Genomic DNA, 18,359 nt, shown 5'->3' with positions numbered 1-18,359 from the left:
TTAAAATAGCCAAAAGAGGAAAAACTTCTTAAATGTTAAACTAAAGTATATTCTAATGTTGCTATTTAGAATAAAAAAGCCAAGCTGTGAACATGCAGTATCCTCCTTTGTGAATGAACTGTGAGTCTGGCCGTGGGAGTGAGTGACTGATTGCATCCCGTCGCTTTCACTCTTACGGGTTTTCCTTCCTCTGCCCCGTGAACAGGTCCAAGCCTGCTCTGCGGCGCAGCTGGAGCAGCACAGCCACGGCGGGCGGCGGGGACGGGGCCGTGAAGCTGCACGAGGGCTCCCAGGTCCTCCTCACCAGCTCTAATGAGATGGGCACTGTGAGGTACGTGGGCCCCACGGACTTCGCTTCAGGGATCTGGCTTGGACTTGAGCTTCGAAGCGCCAAGGGAAAAAACGATGGAGCGGTGGGTGACAAGCGCTATTTCACCTGTAAGCCAAACCACGGCGTCCTAGTGAGACCAAGCAGAGTAACCTATCGGGGAATAAATGGGTCAAAGCTTGTGGATGAGAATTGTTGAGTTAAACTTCTAAAATATTAAATGAGCTCATACGTACATATATATATATATATATATGGTATAAAATAGTCCATGGCGAATGGTTTGCTTTATTTAGCCGTTATTTAAAATTTGAAAGTATAGCTATCTTCATAAAAACCATTATAACAATTCAGAGAGACTCCTTTAAAAAGCTAGAAATATGAACTATGGGAATCATGGTCCTCTTAAAATAATTTCAAAATAAGCCTTTTTTAAAGCTTTATACCCAGGAACATTCTGAGACTTGGGGAAAACGTGCCATTAGGTGGCCACCTGCCGTTGCTTACTCTGTTCACTTTTGTGCATAGTAGTGGATTTTTCAGATGCCATAATTCTGAAGGTTTTCACTAGTTTTGGTTAACGTATGATGTTCACGTGACCTTTTTCTGTCAAGTATTTTTGGAGTTTTTCTTTCTTTCAGTACTAATAAGTACAATAAGAGAATAGCTATACGACTAGTGTATTTTTCATATTTTTTGGTAAAATTGTTCGTCCTTTCCGGAATGCCTCATCTAAACATAAGGTAGACCTGTGGGGTTGCATGGGCCTCGGGGGCTCCAGCTCAGCCTCTCGCCCATTGGCAAATATGGACGTGGAATCTCCAGTGGGTCTTTTCTTCCCCGGAGTCTCCAACTGGTTGGTTAACAGAGCTGAGAACAGGCTGTGGGTCTCCTGACCTGTGGCTCTTGCTCTTTCCTCTATACAAAGTGTGTAATCTCTGATTTTTCCTCCATGTTGGTGACCGCTGCATTTGGATGAACTACAAAAACCCATGATTAGGTTTATGAATTCAAGCCATCATTAGAATTCTTTGCACGTACTTACTTAACTTCCCTATTGGACATAGCTATAAAACACACACCCATACACGAAGCACTTTTAAAACATGATGCACTTTCATCTTTGTGGAGAATTTGCCATCAATTCCTCCTGGGATATGAAAAACATTTTAAAAAGTTATATTTAAGAGAGGAGAGCAAATTAAGATGTGTTAGGAAGAATGTAGTAGTTATTCATTTAAATGTTTATGATTTCTTGATTCTTTTGTTTCATTATTCATAAGACTGGTGTTCTCTGCTATCATTGCTGTTCTTGTATTTTCGGTTGTTGCAGAATTCAGTCTGTTAGAAAGCTACAGAACTGCATCGTGTTTTCGTTTTCCTTTTTGAGCACATGTTAACAAACTAAGCTTCACAATAGAGTCCTGTAATAATGCAGAATGTTTACGTCGTGGATATGTATTGAAGTTTATGTCCTGTATGTATAAAGCTTTATCTTTGATTGTCGATATTTAGACTTTACCACAGAAATATTGGAACAGTTTGCTTTATAAAATTAAAAGTCTCCTTCAGACTGGAGCTTGCTTTGTGCTTAGGAATAATATGTTGAACTATTTTGCAATATACTAGTTAAAATCTAAATTCCGGTGCTTTGCTGCCTTTTTAAAAATATTGTGGTATTTCAGATATTGCTAGAGCTATTTTCCTGAAATGCATTTGCAAAATAAGGCTGCTTTATAATCAAGGAATATTTTTATTGATTGAAGAAAATAACTGTACTGCGATTCAAAAGTAAACTTATTTTATTATATAGCTTATTTCTTAAAAACTCTATTTATACCTTAATGTGCAATTCATGGCTACACTGAACTTGGGTGTCCATAATTCTCCCTGTTAAATATGAAATGCTGTAAGTCAGAACCAGTAATGCCAGCACTGAATTTATTTTGAGGTTGGAGAAACATTTGTTCTCATCTTTAGGTTAGGATGACTAAATCCATTTAATGTGTATGTTTCCATATACTATACGTAGAGATTAGGCGTTTTCATTTGTGTTTTGCTGATTAAATGTCATTCAGAGTTCTTGAGCATTAATAAAAAGGGACGCTCTTTCGGTTTGGGAACGGTGTCTGGTCATTTTCCCCGTTGGCAGCTCCTTGTCTCAGTCGCTTGGAGTGCGTGTCCTATGGACTCAACTTTTTTTTTTCTTACAGTGCTGACTTGAATTTGTCCTGTCCCTATAAAGAGGCTTGAAAAGTATCATGCTTTCTTCTGGACAAGTAAAGTTATGTTTGTAGCCACCCTCCTGTTATATTGTTTTGATGGACAGAGAGCCATTTAAGAAAAGAAGGTTTTTCTACAGTTTTCTGAAATTGCTTAACTTTCTTTTGTACCAGTGGGTTTTCATTTGTTTATTTAGGGTGGGATAGAACACTTGGAATTTAGATTAATAAAATTTATAAATAATTATCTACTTTATACTAAAAAGCTTTGTTTCTGCATTTTAGGCTAATTTGGTGGGAATGTTTTTAAGTGCTTACAAGCGTTCGGACGCAGACGGCTGCTGACCCTGAGCTGGGGTGCTGTGGCGTTGCTGTGAGGCCCCATCCTCTCCCCGCCTCCTCATCCCCATCTCACGTTTTTCTTTTCTCCTCAGCATTTACCACCCTTGCTCATGCTGAACTTTTTCCTTATTATGTTTCTTTTTCTTCCCTAGACTGAGGGGTGGATGCTACACTGTTTCATTGGTCGCTTCATCTCTCACACCCAGGATGCTACTTGGTACTTAGTAGATGCTGGGTAAATGTTTGTTGAATGAACAGAGGCAGTGAAGGCGTCGATTATGTAAAGTGGAGAGATCATCTAGCTGGCTTCAGACAGGTGGCCTTGAGAGCCCAGGCCAAGGACTTGGTAAATTTTGCTAGATAAGGGAGGAAAGAGGACAGGAAAGATTTGAATCATGGTAGCCCAACTTTACCCCAAAGTAGCGACATGAAGGAGAGAGAAAGATGTTTGGTGTTGGGGTAGAAAAGGGGGAGGAAAGAAGAACAGGGCCACCAAGGCCACTGCCCTGGGGCTGGCTTTGAATTTCTGTTTTGCTGTGATGACAGTTTAGAGAATATAGTAACATGTGTGGTCTAATCTAGAGCGAATGACCTGGACCTTACTCACGAGTGCACGGCATTGGTCTCTGGTGTCAAGTATTTTTATTACAGTTTTATTTTGGACCTACCTACTTAGAATATCTGATAATGTTATTTAAGCCATGTTGACCCATGGCTAGAGACCTAATGTGTTAAGAATCATTCTTAATTAAGAAAGAGATCTAGTAATTTTAACTACTCACCAGACATTTGTTATGTAAATGATTGACTCAGAGATGTATGATGCGTATCACCACACTGCAAGCCAGGAAGAGAGTTTTTTATTTTTCTTCATGCCCTTTGCTTCACTACACTTATTTATGATACGAATGCAGTAGTTAATACAAAACTCACATTATCACATTTTTTTAGTAATTTTTTAATAGTATCCCTTGGTACACAGGCCCTTATTTACAATCAATGTCACATAAGCTGCTTGAATCCACAGCAGACATTCCTAATGAAGATTGTGTGTAGCTGAACAAGTTAAGTAGGACCCGTTAAGATTTTATTACAAGCAGAATATGATGCCTTTGCATAGGCAAAAAGAATTTTTTCTACCAAAATTTTTGCTAATGCTCCTTTTTAGAGGAGGGGACAAGAAGTATATGTGGAGGAATTAGAGTGGATGGGCACATCTTACTGACGGTGATATATTTTCACTAAGCTTGGTAGAAACGAAACTGGCTTTCTGCTCGCAGCCTTTCCCTTGAGGAGGAAGGCACCAAGGAGTGTGGGAACCTTTTTCCTCTTATCCCTTTCGAGCATCTTATAATGAATAGAATTTTCATGGTGAAGCAGCAGTGAGTTTTGTCATTTACCGTACAGCTAAGATGGGAAGTGTGGTGGATGTGGTGGTGCTGGGGAGCTGTCAGTAAGTTCGGAATTATGTTGGTAGAGATATCTTAGGTGTTTAAATTGAGGCTATTAGCTTAAAATATAACCCGTTCCCAGTCATCACTGGTGTCATTTAAAAAATGCTCACAAATCTGGCTTAAGTCCAGCTCTAAAATCCTAAATGCACCCCGACATACAAGTTTGTTGCTACTGTAGCTATTTTGGTATTTACACACGTGCACAGCCCTGGGGCTTCCTTGTCAGGAGGAATTTGGTCTCAGAATTGGATACTTAGATTTGTTTGAATTGAATAAATGAAACTAATAGGGAGTCTCAGAAATTTACTTGTACTGTGCTGAATTTGAATTGTAAGCTTTTCTGAAGTGTAGACAGTGTAAGTATCCACATGCTGTGTGCTCCTTGACCTGTGTCAATCTCAGAGAAGTTTCCTTTCAACTCCAGCCTGATAGAGTTCGTCATAGCTTTACTCGGAGTAGACTCACCTTCTGGAAGACTGAACTAATTATTTTTCACATAACAAATCAAATCAGACTGACATGGAAATGAATCATGTTAAAGCTCTTCACACAGCTTTGAGCCATTCTTTTTATTTCGTCTCTAATATGACCTCCGAGATTCAGCTTAATCTCAGTTAACAGTGTTGCTATTGGCTGTCCCTGACAGTTCTTGTTATGAAGGGTAGGTGTTACTATCCAATATCTTTGGAAGAAATATCCTAAAATGGGTTTTAAAATGAATTTCAATAGTCATAAAAAGTCCCATATTGATGGCAGGGGAAAGTGGATTTTGCACTGTAGACAACAGAGAAGAAGAGTAAAGTGAAAAATTTCAGTCCCTTTTATTGAACTGGCCAATGAAAATGGATTTCTAGTAAGAATTCCAATAGATTATACATATCAGTTAAAAATATTGTTATTTTCTCAAATGATCTTTTCTCTTTCTTGACGGGAGTAGAGCTTAGGGAATTAAGAAATAGCATGAGATTTCTTGAGGTCTCACTTCACACTCCCTGGTGTGTGACAAAGGAAAATCCAGTGTAATGTTCTGCTTTAGTTTCTTTTATAAAACATCACAGCTGCTTACTGGTACATACATGAGGAAAAAGAATTTCTGTCTTTAATATTACTTTAGTTCTTCTGAGAACTATGAAATACTATATAAATATTACTTTGAAATAATGCAAAAAGATTTAAATTGGTTTGTTTCTTGACTGTTAGAGGCTCTAAAATGTAGAAAATTTGTGTGCAGTCTTCACAGTCTTATCTTTTGGTGAGATATTTGAATTGAGTATCTTTTTGGGATTCCCTGTTTCTAGAGTTCTGTAAAGCTATATTATTCACAACCAGTTTCCAAAAATTGCCATCCACTGGCAGTGGTTATCTCTATAAACCTGAAAAGGAGGGATTCTGCCCAATCCTATGGTACTTGGGAGAGAGGGCTCCTGTTATGAATGAATTCCTCATCACAATGGCACCACGACACTTATTTAGGGATGCCTGACTCCACAGACCACTCCTGGTCTCAAATATGTGGCTTGCTCTGGGCTTTGCTCCCTCTCTTTGGGAATGAGCACTGGGAGGTGTGAATTGACAACTGACAGAAAGTGCATCGGATATATCATCAAGTAGTAGGAGTGGTAAAAGATAGCCTTTAAAAGATAAATTTTATGAGTTTACTTTGCTAATAAGGCTGCAGTTGTAGTAAATGTAACAAAAGAGAAATAAGTGGTGCGACACTGAAGGCATGAAGGGCATTTAACGGACACGATTCTCATAGTCCTGTCAGCTTTGCTTTTTTCAAGAAACCATCCCTGATGGACCTCATTTTGCTATGTTAATGATTTTATGATTTGTTAAAAGAGCTTTGAATAGAAAGAATAAACGTAACTGATACTGAACTTCTTTCTGCTCTACTTCTGTATAAAGCTTAAATGTGGCTCAGTGGGGTTGTGCACTGAATTAATTGGCTTTGGTTCTAAATGAATTAAGAGTCAGGGTCAAGGAACAGCCCTTCCCCCCCCTCCCCCCCCCCCCGGCCCCCGCCAATACCAGTCGTGTCCTACCCATTGTGGGCCAGGTGTTGGGATTTGCCTCATAGAGCGGTGAAGTCTTAAAGAATCACGGACTTCAGAGTTGGAAGGAGGCTTTGAGACCAAACTCACTGCTCACGTTTTTAAATGAGAAAGTGTGAGTTTAAGTAACTTGCTTGAGTCGCATAGGTAGATAATTGCAGTCTAATACCTGGGTCGTTTAACTCCTGCCCGATCTGCTTGCTATCTCTCATGTAACTGATGAGTACTAAGCCATGCGAGGTCAGCCTGGTGGTGTAGTGGTTAAGATTTGGCTCTCTCACCACTGCAGCCCCAGTTCATTTCCCTGTCAGGGAAACGCACCACCATCTGCACTTATAACAGAAACCATCCAAGATGTTATAATCATGTGAAGTTTTATCAATGTGATATTCGTCTATATTGGCAAATAACTGCTCTTAAAATGTAAATATTCTAGGGAACGTTAATATACTCGTTGCTAAGGCTTAGTGAGAGTTCATTTAATAAGATTACCTTTCAACTAATACCAGCTGAAATGTGCCTACTGAACGAGCATTTTAGTGATGGTGGGATAAATAATTGTAAGTAATTGTTTTCAAGGAGGCAAGAGGCCTTAGCAAATTGGTGGAGTGAGGGGATAGCCTGAGGGTGTGTCAAGCAGAGGGATCTGAGCAGTGGACAGGGCCTGGCACTGCAGCAGCCCTTGGTGCCTGCCGTTCTTGTGAGGTTAGCCTGGTGGCGCCATCTTTACCTGGAAGGGTAACGTACTTGTTTTACTTTGAGAGGAAAGTCATTGCTTTAGTGTTGTGGTTATAGCTCATCTCCCTTCCCCAATTACAGGTAATAGTCTGTTCTTACACTGAGCTTTTCAAATGTTTTAAAGTTAAGCTAGAGCTAAAAATAGCTTTGTACTTGAGTAGTGCATTAAAAATTAAATACACTTACTCAGGATATCACATGAAATCAGAATCTTAATAGAAGCCTCACTGTTTGTTCTCAGTAATTATCTTTTATTTCAGGGCATCTTGTGGGGGATTATGGGAGTGCTGGTTTGGGTTTTGTATGTTCACACAACATGGGGAACCATCTGCTGCAATGAAATTAGCAAAGTCAAATTGTATGTTCTTTGGGGACCTATTTAAAAAGTCATTAGCTAAAGACAGATTGACAGCTCACTTCATAGAATTGTATGAATCTTGTCATGGGGAGTCTGGTATTCAGAGTAGTCTGAATTCATATGCATCTTGTTTTAGGTCTGTAAGCTAATATGAATTTTAATCCTATTATTGGAGAAAATCTTTGAAAACATCCTGATCATTTAGAATTTCTTAGTGGAATAAACTTTAGTCTGAAGTTACGTAATATAATACAGCGATAGAGTTTACCAGGTATTATATGGAGATGGCAGAAATTTAAAAAAAAGAATTACTCAAATTGATTACATATCTTCCTTTCTGTAATGCTTATCTTTAACACTTAGAACTCAGTTCTTAGTGTGCTAAGCGTCTTCACATTCTTCTTTTGGGATGCAAAGGACTTGGTTTCTGGTAGGGTTCTTGCTACTGTCACTACACAAGTGACAGATGAAATTAAATATGATACAAATGGGAGGGCCAAGAGGGCCAGAGGGGCGTAGAGTGGGCAGACGTGTGTGGACACACTCTGACTTTTGCACTTCTCCCTGCACCAAACTCCAGATCACTTGGGAATTCAAGAAGTGTAAGAGGGAGTGCCTGTGCTCTCACACAGGTTCTGAGTCCCCTGAGGGGCAGCGAGAAAGAGGTTATTAGCTTTGTTTTGTATTTGGAGACACCAAGGTACAGACAGGTCCCATAACCCAGAGAGAGCTGGGCCCCACACCCTAACTCATGGAAGAGAATCCGGTCTGTTGACTAAGTAGGTCATACGCTTCGGAAAAAATAAAGTGTATTCCTGCAATTTTGATTCTGAGGTGCCACGTACTAACAAAATGGTCATTCCTCACAAATTGCTAATTTCCCAATGGAACGGTTGTGAACTTTTGATGGGCTTCTTTATAGACACGGAATATAATTATACTAGCTTATGATTTAATTAGCATAGCTTCTTCAAACTTTAATTGTCCCTGTCCATGTTCTAGGTGGATTTTTCTATCATAGTTAATAAATATGAGAGTCCACAGCTTCTGTGTGAGTTGCCGTAGCCATATGGTGGGAGCAATATTGAGTGGACGACAGTCCAGATTAATATCATGCTAATACCTAGGGCTTACAGCGAGTTAAATGAAACATCTTGAGGTCATCATATCTCAGTGTGCAGGTGTTTATTTACTTATCCACGTATACAGGCTTTTAAGATTTGACTATCATTTACATGAAAATTGATACAGGTAAGGACGATCAGAGACAATCAACAACCAATCTCTGTGGTAGTAAGGCACAACCTGAAAATGTAATGGATTTGTAGTTTTTAAGAAGAGAAAAGGATAAGATTTTTTCTCTGTTAATAACAATAAAGAATTGTCAATTTAACCATTTAGCATGCTCCCTGTTTAATTGGTTACTGGTGTTACAAATAGAAAATGAAATTGTTCTTAGTTTTGACAGTTCCTCTGTTATTATGCTTTAGGAGAGTGTTTCTCAGAGTGTGATTCTGGGGCCCCTGCAGGTGGTTTATGAGTTAGATTGATGTTTATATGATTATACTATATACTTTTGTGCCTAGCAGGAGTCCAAACTGTCTTGATAAAGTTATTTAGAGATGAGTTCATTGATGTTTCATCTTCATGTATGTCTGATGAAAATATTTTTGGCAGTTAAGAAGATCAGGAAATGTGGCGTCCAGGGTATCAGGGCCCCTACAGATGTGCAGAAGCGCCCACTAGGATGTGGCATCTGCCATCGGAGGAAGGAAACTTCTCTACTGTTGGCTTAGAACAGAATGGCTTTCCCAAGTCCAAAGTGGTCCTCTGCTGTAGGTGAAGCTGAGAAGGTAGGGACATGTCCAGTCCTTTTGCTTAGCGCCTAGCAAGTACCACAAAATGCTCTCCTCCCAAAGCGATGCTTTGGCATAGCTCCCACCAGGAAGGAAACTGGGCGGGAGATGGAAGAGCAGCAGAAAGTAAGGATGAAAGAAAAATTTACTGACAAAGTGAAGCATTATTGCATAAGTACGTGTGTAAAATTTAACAGATTCCCAATTCATTTTCAGGGAAATAAATCTCACCTGTGAAAACCAAGTTCCGCACTCGCCCTATAACGTCAGCATTAACCTCAGCGCTCCAAGTCTTCCTAATTCCTTCACTCATTGCCACCCAGAGGGAAATCCCTCGTTTTAATCTGCATTTGGTAGCTAAACAAATTCTGCTGTGTATATTTTAGCGGATTTGTGTGCCCATGTATATTATGATCACATGATGAAGGAGAGAAAGCTCAGGTGAACACTGGAAGGAAGGATACTGCATTGCTACCTCTCCCCAGGGCCACCAGCGGCCTGTTACTCGAATGACCTATCAGTACAAGTAGAAACTCCAACTTGGTAACTAACGTTCATGATTGAAATCGTTAGAAGGTTTTCCTCTAAGATCTATTGACACTTATGCCCACGAATGGATATGTTTCTATGCTTGGATGTTCACTGCTGCTTAAAATTTTTGTTTTTAAATTATCAGAGTTTATTTTAATTAGTGGAAAGTTTTAAAATAAGTAATTAATAATTTAAATCTTGAGTTTTCAGTCCAGTAGGAAACCTCACACTCAGTTCTTCACTTTCAGTGGGCAGGTTTTCTTAAGGCATGAGGTGTATTAATAGGATGTTTGCCTCTCTGGAGCTGTCCTGGGTTGCAGCATGCCAAAGCACTTGCAATGTCTGCAGTTCATTTAGATGAGTATATATACACTTTCTCTATACCACGTAACTATTCACCACATTTTTACCATCACCGATGAAACAGGAGAATTGACAGGACCTAACCATCATCTAACGGGACTTTTCAGTTAGTTGTCTATGATTTTTCTTTTCCAAGTAAAGAATGCCTTTCCCATGCTGATGCATTACAAATAACTCTTTTATTTCTAGTCTCTCTCCCCACAAGTGGTCCATGTCCACATCAACAAGGTAAGGAAACCCCTACGACTCCAACTATGAAACATGTAAGCAGCTAATTCTGACCGCACTGAGCAGAGCACACACAGTTTGAAAGAAGCGTGAGGAAGTGTACACCAACCATGCACGAAAACCTGATGCAGCCAAATCTGGGCCTTGTATTTATCACTGGTCTCTATGATATTTTCTTCTTTTGAAAGAATAGGATGAACCCGTGCTCAAAACTAAAGCATTTTGAAAATACAGCTTTTATGTGGCACTTCAAAACAAGTTGGCACAAAATGAAAAGTGACGTTTGGTCTCTGGTTTATGGAGGAGCCATTACCTGTCCCTCCTCCATGGGCTCACGGTTTCCAAGAAAGAGAAATGAGTGCCAACAGGCTCAGGGCCCAGGCTGGGTTTTCAGAATGGCGTCCTCATAATGACTAGTTCCAGGGGCAGGGGTGGCCTCTAAAGGTAAGCCCTGTTGCTGGTAGCCATAGTTGACATTTCCACACGGGAAGTGACGCAGCCTAAACAGGGGAACTTCCTTCATGTTGGCAGTCAGCGAAGATGGTTCTAGGAGCAGAGAGGCGCCTGGAAGTCTGCCAGCTGCCATGTTAGGGGGGACAGTACAGCTTCCCTCACGTCCCAAGTTTCCCCTCTCCTGTTGCTCCATCTTTGCTGGAGGATTGTTCTTTTTGGCGGGTTTCTCTGTAAACCATGAGCCATAAGTTGGATTCCATAGGCTGGTTGGTTTGTTTCTGGATCCCTGGACTTTGTGCAGCTCTGATGGTGGGTTGGACTGAGAGAATGCCATATTAACATGTCCCCCTTCCACGGCTGGCCCTCTAGTGACTCGAACAGAGACCTCTGCAGCTGTTGGTTTCTTCATGGCTTTGCTAGAGGAAGTGGAAGGCAGAGGGAGCGGGGCAGCTGGACCCTGTCCTTCCTCACGTTTAGCTTGGGGAGGAGAGACTAGCAGAGGAGGCATTCCCTCGGGGTCTTTGGGCCTCATAGGCACTTTCTCTTCCTCCTCCACGAGTGGGCCATATTCTATTGGCAAAGCTGTGTTGATCACATCTGGGTCCTACAGGTAGGAGAAATGAACTGATTAAAACTTTGAACCACAATAAAAAATGTTGGATCTGGAAGACACTTTAGCAATGATCTCATCCAAACTTATTTTACAGATGAGGAAACCATTCAGTGTTTATTGGGAGTATGTTAATTTACAGGCCCTGGGAAAGAAGAAACGAACGGGAAATCATCCGCATCCTTGAAGAGCCTAGAGGATAAGTGCTACAGGAGAAGTGTGTGTGGGTGCTGGGAAGCAGCCACCTGCCTGGGGCAGGGAGTGGGGTCAGGAAAGGCTTTGCAGAGACCACCTTTGGGCAAATCTTACAGATTCATGGATTTTTAAAAAATTATAAATTAGTTTAAAAAATTATTCCAGTCTATTTCTAATAAAATCATTCCAACTAAAAAGAAAAGTCTATGTGTTTGACTTCAAGTGTGTGTATGTGTGTGTGTGCATGTGAGTGGGTGCAAGGGGTGGGGGAGGAGAGGAGAGAGAGACACTCGTGTTGGCTTATGAAAGGTGTGTCTCTTGTTCTCTTCCTAGCTACCTCCCACTTGATGATATGTGGATGGGTTGCAGTGGATTGTAACTCCTTCTGTGTCATGGCATCATGTCACTACATGTGCAGACAGCACAATGCAGTGGCTCTTCAACTAGCGTGGATATAATGAGGCCCTTAGTGAGATCCAGGAAATACTGAAGTGCTGGGAGGGAAACCATTTACAAAACCAACTTTGTGCTGTGCTAGATCATTTTACAGCAATAGACTATAATATAGAAAAGCAAAAGCAGTTGCCAGAGATTTAAGGGAAAGTTGTGGAAGGAAACTTAAACTTGGGGAAGTTTAATCTTTTAATATTTTATGCAAATTGGGAAAACTGTTACTTCAGTTTAACAGAAAAGCACATTGGTCCAGTCAGTAAAGAGTTTAAGAATAAAAAAAAAAAAAAAAACTACATGCTGATTCTCTTTTATTCTTTAGTTCCTTCCCTGTTAATTATTAATTTCTATAGTGAGTCATTCATTAGAACGATCTGTTTTTATTATTTTTTTTGAGGAAGATCAGCCCTGAGCTAACTACTGCCAACCCTCCTCTTTTTGCTGAGGAAGACTGGCCCTGAGCTAACATCCATGCCCATCTTCCTTTACTTTATATGTGGGACGCCTATCACAGCATGGCATGCTAAGCGGTGCCATGTCCGCATCTGAGATCAGAACCAGCGAACCCCGGGCCGCTGAAGCGGAATGTGCGCACTTAACCGCTGCGCCACCGAGCTGGCCCCACGATCTGCTTTTAAAAAGAGGAATATTATATACGTTGGAGAACAATTACTCCAACATATATATAATTAAGTGGGTATATTCCATTAATATTACAACATAATAAACCTAAAATGCCACTGAACACCAAGTTCTCTGAAAGAACCCCAAATAACTTGATAAAAGAAGTCCATCTCTGAAAGAACCCCAAATAACTTGATAAAAGAAGTCCATCCAGATAAATGCCAGTCCATCTACTTCTAAGCTAAAAGGACCTGAAAGGATGGAACCGTGAGGCCAGGAAATGACTGTAGTTTGAAATGTATACGTCTTTTGTCACAACTAAGATGAAGGAATTTAGAGAGGCAGTGGCTTATTGTCTGACTGCTGAAATATTCTGCAAAATTAGATCTCCTGGCGGAATGAGAGCCGAGAGAGGGAAAGGACGCAGACGCATCGGAGGCGGGGTGACTGGTGGAATGACGGGCCCAAGGGGCGGTTGGCGGTGCAGGTAGGGAGGTTCCTCGTGGAGGGGAGGACGGACACCGCTTGCACCGACTCGGGAAGGAAGGTGGTGAGAATGGGCGAGATGCAAAGACAGGGAGAAACCGAGGAGATTCTCACTTAGCCTCTCCGCTCTTGAGGAGGTACGAGGCATGGTTGTCTGCTGAAAGGGGAGTAGAAAAGGGAAAATTGAGAGTCACTGCGGAAGGAAACGGAAGAAGGATCTGCACACGAACCAGCGGAATTGCTAGGAAACTGTGCTTGGACAGCCTCCAAGCCTCAGCTCCTCGCCTGGAGACTGGGGACGTTTCCTGTGCCTCAGTGAGGATAAAATGAGATACATAAACAGTGATGTGTGTATTACAGACACTAATGCTACTGGTGATGTCAAAGTTTCTCCAGATTCCTTTGACATTCCCTTCCTTTAATCCAACAGTCATACACTGTTATTTACTTTTGCTATTGTTTATTGTTTCTGCAGCCAGGCTAGGACCTCTTTGAGAGCAGGTGTTTTCCATCCTTCTTTGAAGCTCCAGTTTTGTCTAACAAAACATCAGGTGCCCAGTAGGGATTTAGTTAATACTTGTGAATTTAATTGATTCCCCAATATTACTGAGTTTCTGCCACTTTGTCATGTGCTGGTGAAGAAAGTGGCAGTTACTAGTATTTATTTACAAACCAGGCAAACTGAGATAACAATCGTTTTACTTTATAGATAATTAACATTCACTCTCAGGATCATAACTCATTTTCTGGCTGGTTTAACTTTTATTTCACATTTTGGTGTCTGCCATCTTTAAGACTTCTCCATATAAATACTGGTCAAGGGGAAAAAAATGTTCATACCTGGGTGCAGTATTCAATCCTCTCCAAAATTATGGCAAAGTTGGGCCTGTCTTCAGGTTGGTGTTGCCAGCACTGGGTCATTATCCGGTATCTAAAAGAAGAATAAGCACATTAATTAAAATCAGGAGAAACAAGGATGAAAAATACATTTTTTTCTTTCCCAGCAGTTTTCTAAATGGGACTAAAGGTGGCACTGTCTTCAAGGGTGGCAAATCATCTAGGTCCCATGTGGTTGGCATATGCTGCCCTCTGCTGATGGGCCAAGGAATTGTGCCCAGGTGTAAAGTTATTATAATACCAAAGCTCATTAACACAGACATCCTGGTGTTTACATTAAATCTGGCTCCTCTCATTCCATTCCTGAATTAAAGTCACCTCTGGGGCAGAGCGCTCTGATTACATTCCCTGTGTGCCCTGCTTGTGGGAAGGAGGTGAGGGATGCCAGACAGGACAGCAGAAAATGCCTGCCATGGAAAAACGGAAGGGGGACTCAGAGTTGGTGCGGGGCAGCCGATGTGGAGGCCGGGACACAGATTCCAGGAGGCGTGAGGAGTGTGGGCCTGGTGAGTCCATGGCCTCCAGCCAGACAGTGGACATATTTTCAGGCATGACCTTATTGCTTTCGAGGAGCCAGAAGACTAACCCATCTCATTGAAGTCACAGACACGTTACCATCTTGGGGCATATTAAATGAGGTCAGCCATCTGCCCCTTCATCTAAAAACAAAAAAGCACATGTGGCTGCAGACATTTTCAGAAAAGGAAAACTGTGCTTAATAACTTGTAGAAATGTTCCTAAAAGAGTCGTACACAGGCCCAGGGCAGTTCTTAGGTGGGTCCATCCGTCCTCCGCTGGTGACGAACTCCAGAACTTCCTGGTTGCTTTTGCTAGGGTACGGCATATATCCGAGAGAAAATATTTCCCACAGCAGCACTCCGAAGGACCTGCACACGACACAGAAGACACAGAAGATGGATACACATCCCCATATGCGTGCACACACACACAGACACACACACATACACATGGGGACACACACCGATGTAAAATTTAAATTTTTTTATTACACACTTTTCTACAGTAGAGAGTTCTTAATATGGAAAAAAATAAAAGAATGACAAAGTAGCCACATGCAGTGCTCCATAAAAAGGTAACCACTGTTAGCATGTTATCTTTTTGTTCTACTTAAGTTTCTGTGCTTAGATTTTTTTTTACCTTAATTGCAGTGATATTCAATATGCAATTTTGAACCTTGATTTTTTTGCACATTTCATTATAGCATAAACATTTTCCATGCTAATACAAATGAAATTTTATATGGCTGTAAAACATTCCACTGGATAGTTGAGCCATAATTTGCCTTATCATTTCCATATTGTTTTCAATTTTTGAAATATTTACAAAACTATGATGAACACCTTTGTGTAGTTTTTAAAATGACAATTTCCTTAGGATAAATTCTCCAAATTTAGGATTAGGATAATCTAGGAAAATCTAGGGTAATTCTAATGGAATTACTAGGTCAAAAGTACATGAACACTGAAAAATTCTTGACACATATTGTCCATTTGACTTCCAAATGTGTCCCTCTGCTTATCAGTCAGCACTGGGCAAGAATGCATCAGGTACTCTCACCACCATTGAGTGTTCTTACTAAAAATGAGAACTTTTGCTGATTATAAGGTAAAAAATGGTAGAAGATAAAATTTTTTTTGACGTGATAATTGACATGGTTGAGTGTTTTCTCAAATATTTATTAGTTCACTTAATTTTTTTCTCCTATGAATTGTTCATATCTTTTCCCCATCTTTATCCACATATTGTTTTGGTACCAATTTTCCTTTTTGTTTTGAGATATACTTTATATATCAGAGATGGTAACTTTTTATCTAAAATTCAAACACTTCTATTAGTTGCTTTCTAATTCTACTTTTTATTTGTAAAAATACCAAAGATTTTTATTTTTAGGTAGTCAAATCTCTTTTTTGAAAAATGCATGATTTCCTGCATCTGTTTTATAGGTTATACAATCCTCCCTTTACCCAAATTAGATGAATATTTGCTATTTTATTCTAGTTGTATTTGTTTTTTCTCTCTTCTCCAATCCAGTTAGAATTTAGTTTGGTGTATAGTGTGAGGTAAGGATCTAAATTGATTTGTTTTTCCAAACAACCACTCTTCTAATACTATTCATAAAGTAATTTTCCCCTTACCCACTGACTCATGAGTAGAAACAGGTCTGTTTCTGGGCTATCCATTCACTTAATCTATTTGTCTGCTTCTTACATTGATACCATTTTGTTTTACTTTTTGTGTATTTATGATTTGATATCTGGTAGGGCATTTTTTTCTTAGTTCTCTCTATTTAAAGAAATGTATTTGATTTCTCTCTATTTAAAGAAATGATTTGATTTGATTTGATTTGAAAATGTATTTGATTTGTTATTCATTTTAAATGAACCTTAAAATTATTTTTATCATATTCCAGAATCATCTCCTTGATATTTTGACTAAAATTTCTATTTTAAACTTTTAATTTTATAACTAGCTTTTTGACAAAAAAAGCTTCTCTTTGTTTTTGTATCTGGTTGTAGTTTGCTGAAGTTAATAAATATTACCCCCACAATTGTAGAGAACAATGGCTCCCCATCTCCTGAGGAACACAAAGGACATTTATTGACATTGTCTTGGTGAAATTTCAGAGACTCTCGTGGGGAGGACTGGACAAAGAGGTTTTCCATATTTTCAGATGAGGAGGCTGAAGCAGAGGTTACCATACAACTAATCCAAGACAGACTGGAGTACGTTATTAGCTCTCTTGATTCTGTTACCTACAAATTGCCTGGCGCATATGTTATTCCTCTCTGTTTGGCAGTCTTTTTGCCTCCAAGGCAAAACAAAATAAGCAAAATCATGGAAGAAACTGGCAGCAAGGCCTAAAGAATACCAGCTGTATGTTGAGAGAGGAGAGAGAGAGAAAAGGAGAAAGAGAGGGAGAGGGAGAGAGAGATTGTAGTATCCTTTGAGACAACCAGTATATAGACTGCAAATAGATGTTTATATCCTTGGTTTAGCGTGTGGAAATTAATAAAAGAAACCTTAACTAAATTGGAATCAGAAGGCCTGTAGGGGCGCCTCTATCATCAATTACACCAAACAGGAAGAGAGGGACACTTGCATCTTGGACACGAAGTGAACTACTTTACCACTCAAGGAAGATTTCTCTCCCCACCTGGCAACAGCCCAGCCAATGGGAACACCGCAGCTCAGCCAATGAGAAGCTGTTGCTGCCCTGAACTGTTACTAACCCCCAATGGATTTCCCCTGTTCCCCCCTTTTCTCTATAAAAGCAGCTCCCCTTCTTTGTTTGCTGGATTTGCCTGTGATTTGTCACAGCATGCACATCCCAAATTGCAGTTCTTTTGGCTATTCCTGAATAAACTCATTTTGAGATAAAATAACAGGCAAACTTGCTTTTTAAGTTGACAAGAGTTCAAGGGAGCAAAAAGTAGTGTTGATTATAGAACTTTGATAATTTCAGCTAAGTACAGTTGTCAGATTTAGCAAATAACCATACAGGACAACCAATTAATTTTGAATTTCAGATAAATAAGAAATACATTTTTAGTATAAGTATGTCCCAAATATTGCATGGAATATACTTAAACTAAAAAATTGTTTGTTGTTCATCTGAAATTCAATTTTAAATTGCCGTTTTGTATTTTATCTAGCAACGCTACAGATAAGGTAAATCTATATTTTGTATGCCAGATGGTTCTTTAATCACTGATAAGCTAAGATTGTCCTAAATAGGAGCAACCCTTTTGATAAGGTAAATCTATATTTTGTACCAGATGGTTCTTTAGTCATCTATAAGCCTGTCCTAAGGAGGAACAACAAGGCTCAAAGCTTTGCACCAAAGCATTCAAAATCAAATAAAAACAAATATTTAAGAAAATCCCACTCTGCTTCTCTTGGTATTAAATTTGTTCTACCGGAAATTACAGAAATAGCTTAAGTGCTGATTAAATTGTTATTTTTAAAATTTGAATCAGTGAAGATAATCTGATGGAAAAGTTTTAAAATCATGCATTATGCTGTGCTTATCAGTCTTTTAAAGCTAAATTTTATTTTCCTTTATTCATAACCTGAAAGTGGAATATTGTCTCCAGATGTGGTAGAAGGTGGGGCACACTTTTATAAAAATAGGAACAAAAGTTACTGTAT

General features: G+C 39.7%; 2 protein-coding genes across 9 annotated transcripts in view; one reads left to right on the top strand and one right to left on the bottom strand.

Moving 5' to 3' along the window:
* CLIP4 (CAP-Gly domain containing linker protein family member 4) overlaps window positions 1–2,451 on the top strand; it is a 101,616-nt gene extending 99,165 nt beyond the window's left edge. For all 8 annotated transcript variants that reach the window (XM_070512356.1, XM_014850420.3, XM_070512360.1 and 5 more), the window contains one exon: window positions 206–2,451. In XM_070512356.1, coding sequence (XP_070368457.1) covers window positions 206–527 — 322 coding nt within the window. In that variant the 3' untranslated portion in view covers window positions 528–2,451. The remainder of the gene's footprint in view (window positions 1–205) is intronic.
* A 7,957-nt stretch (window positions 2,452–10,408) lies between these two features.
* The window catches only part of ALK (ALK receptor tyrosine kinase), a 662,750-nt gene continuing 654,799 nt past the window's right edge, over window positions 10,409–18,359 (bottom strand). The window contains exons 27-29 of the mRNA XM_070512354.1: window positions 14,942–15,076; window positions 14,133–14,223; window positions 10,409–11,531 (exon numbers count right to left, since the gene is read on the bottom strand). Coding sequence (XP_070368455.1) covers window positions 10,845–11,531; window positions 14,133–14,223; window positions 14,942–15,076 — 913 coding nt within the window. The 3' untranslated portion in view covers window positions 10,409–10,844. The remainder of the gene's footprint in view (window positions 11,532–14,132; window positions 14,224–14,941; window positions 15,077–18,359) is intronic.

The sequence above is a fragment of the Equus asinus genome, chromosome 6, assembly GCF_041296235.1.
Source record: "Equus asinus isolate D_3611 breed Donkey chromosome 6, EquAss-T2T_v2, whole genome shotgun sequence".
Lineage (NCBI taxonomy): Eukaryota > Metazoa > Chordata > Mammalia > Perissodactyla > Equidae > Equus > Equus asinus.
This window is presented reverse-complemented; position numbering and strand designations above follow the sequence as displayed.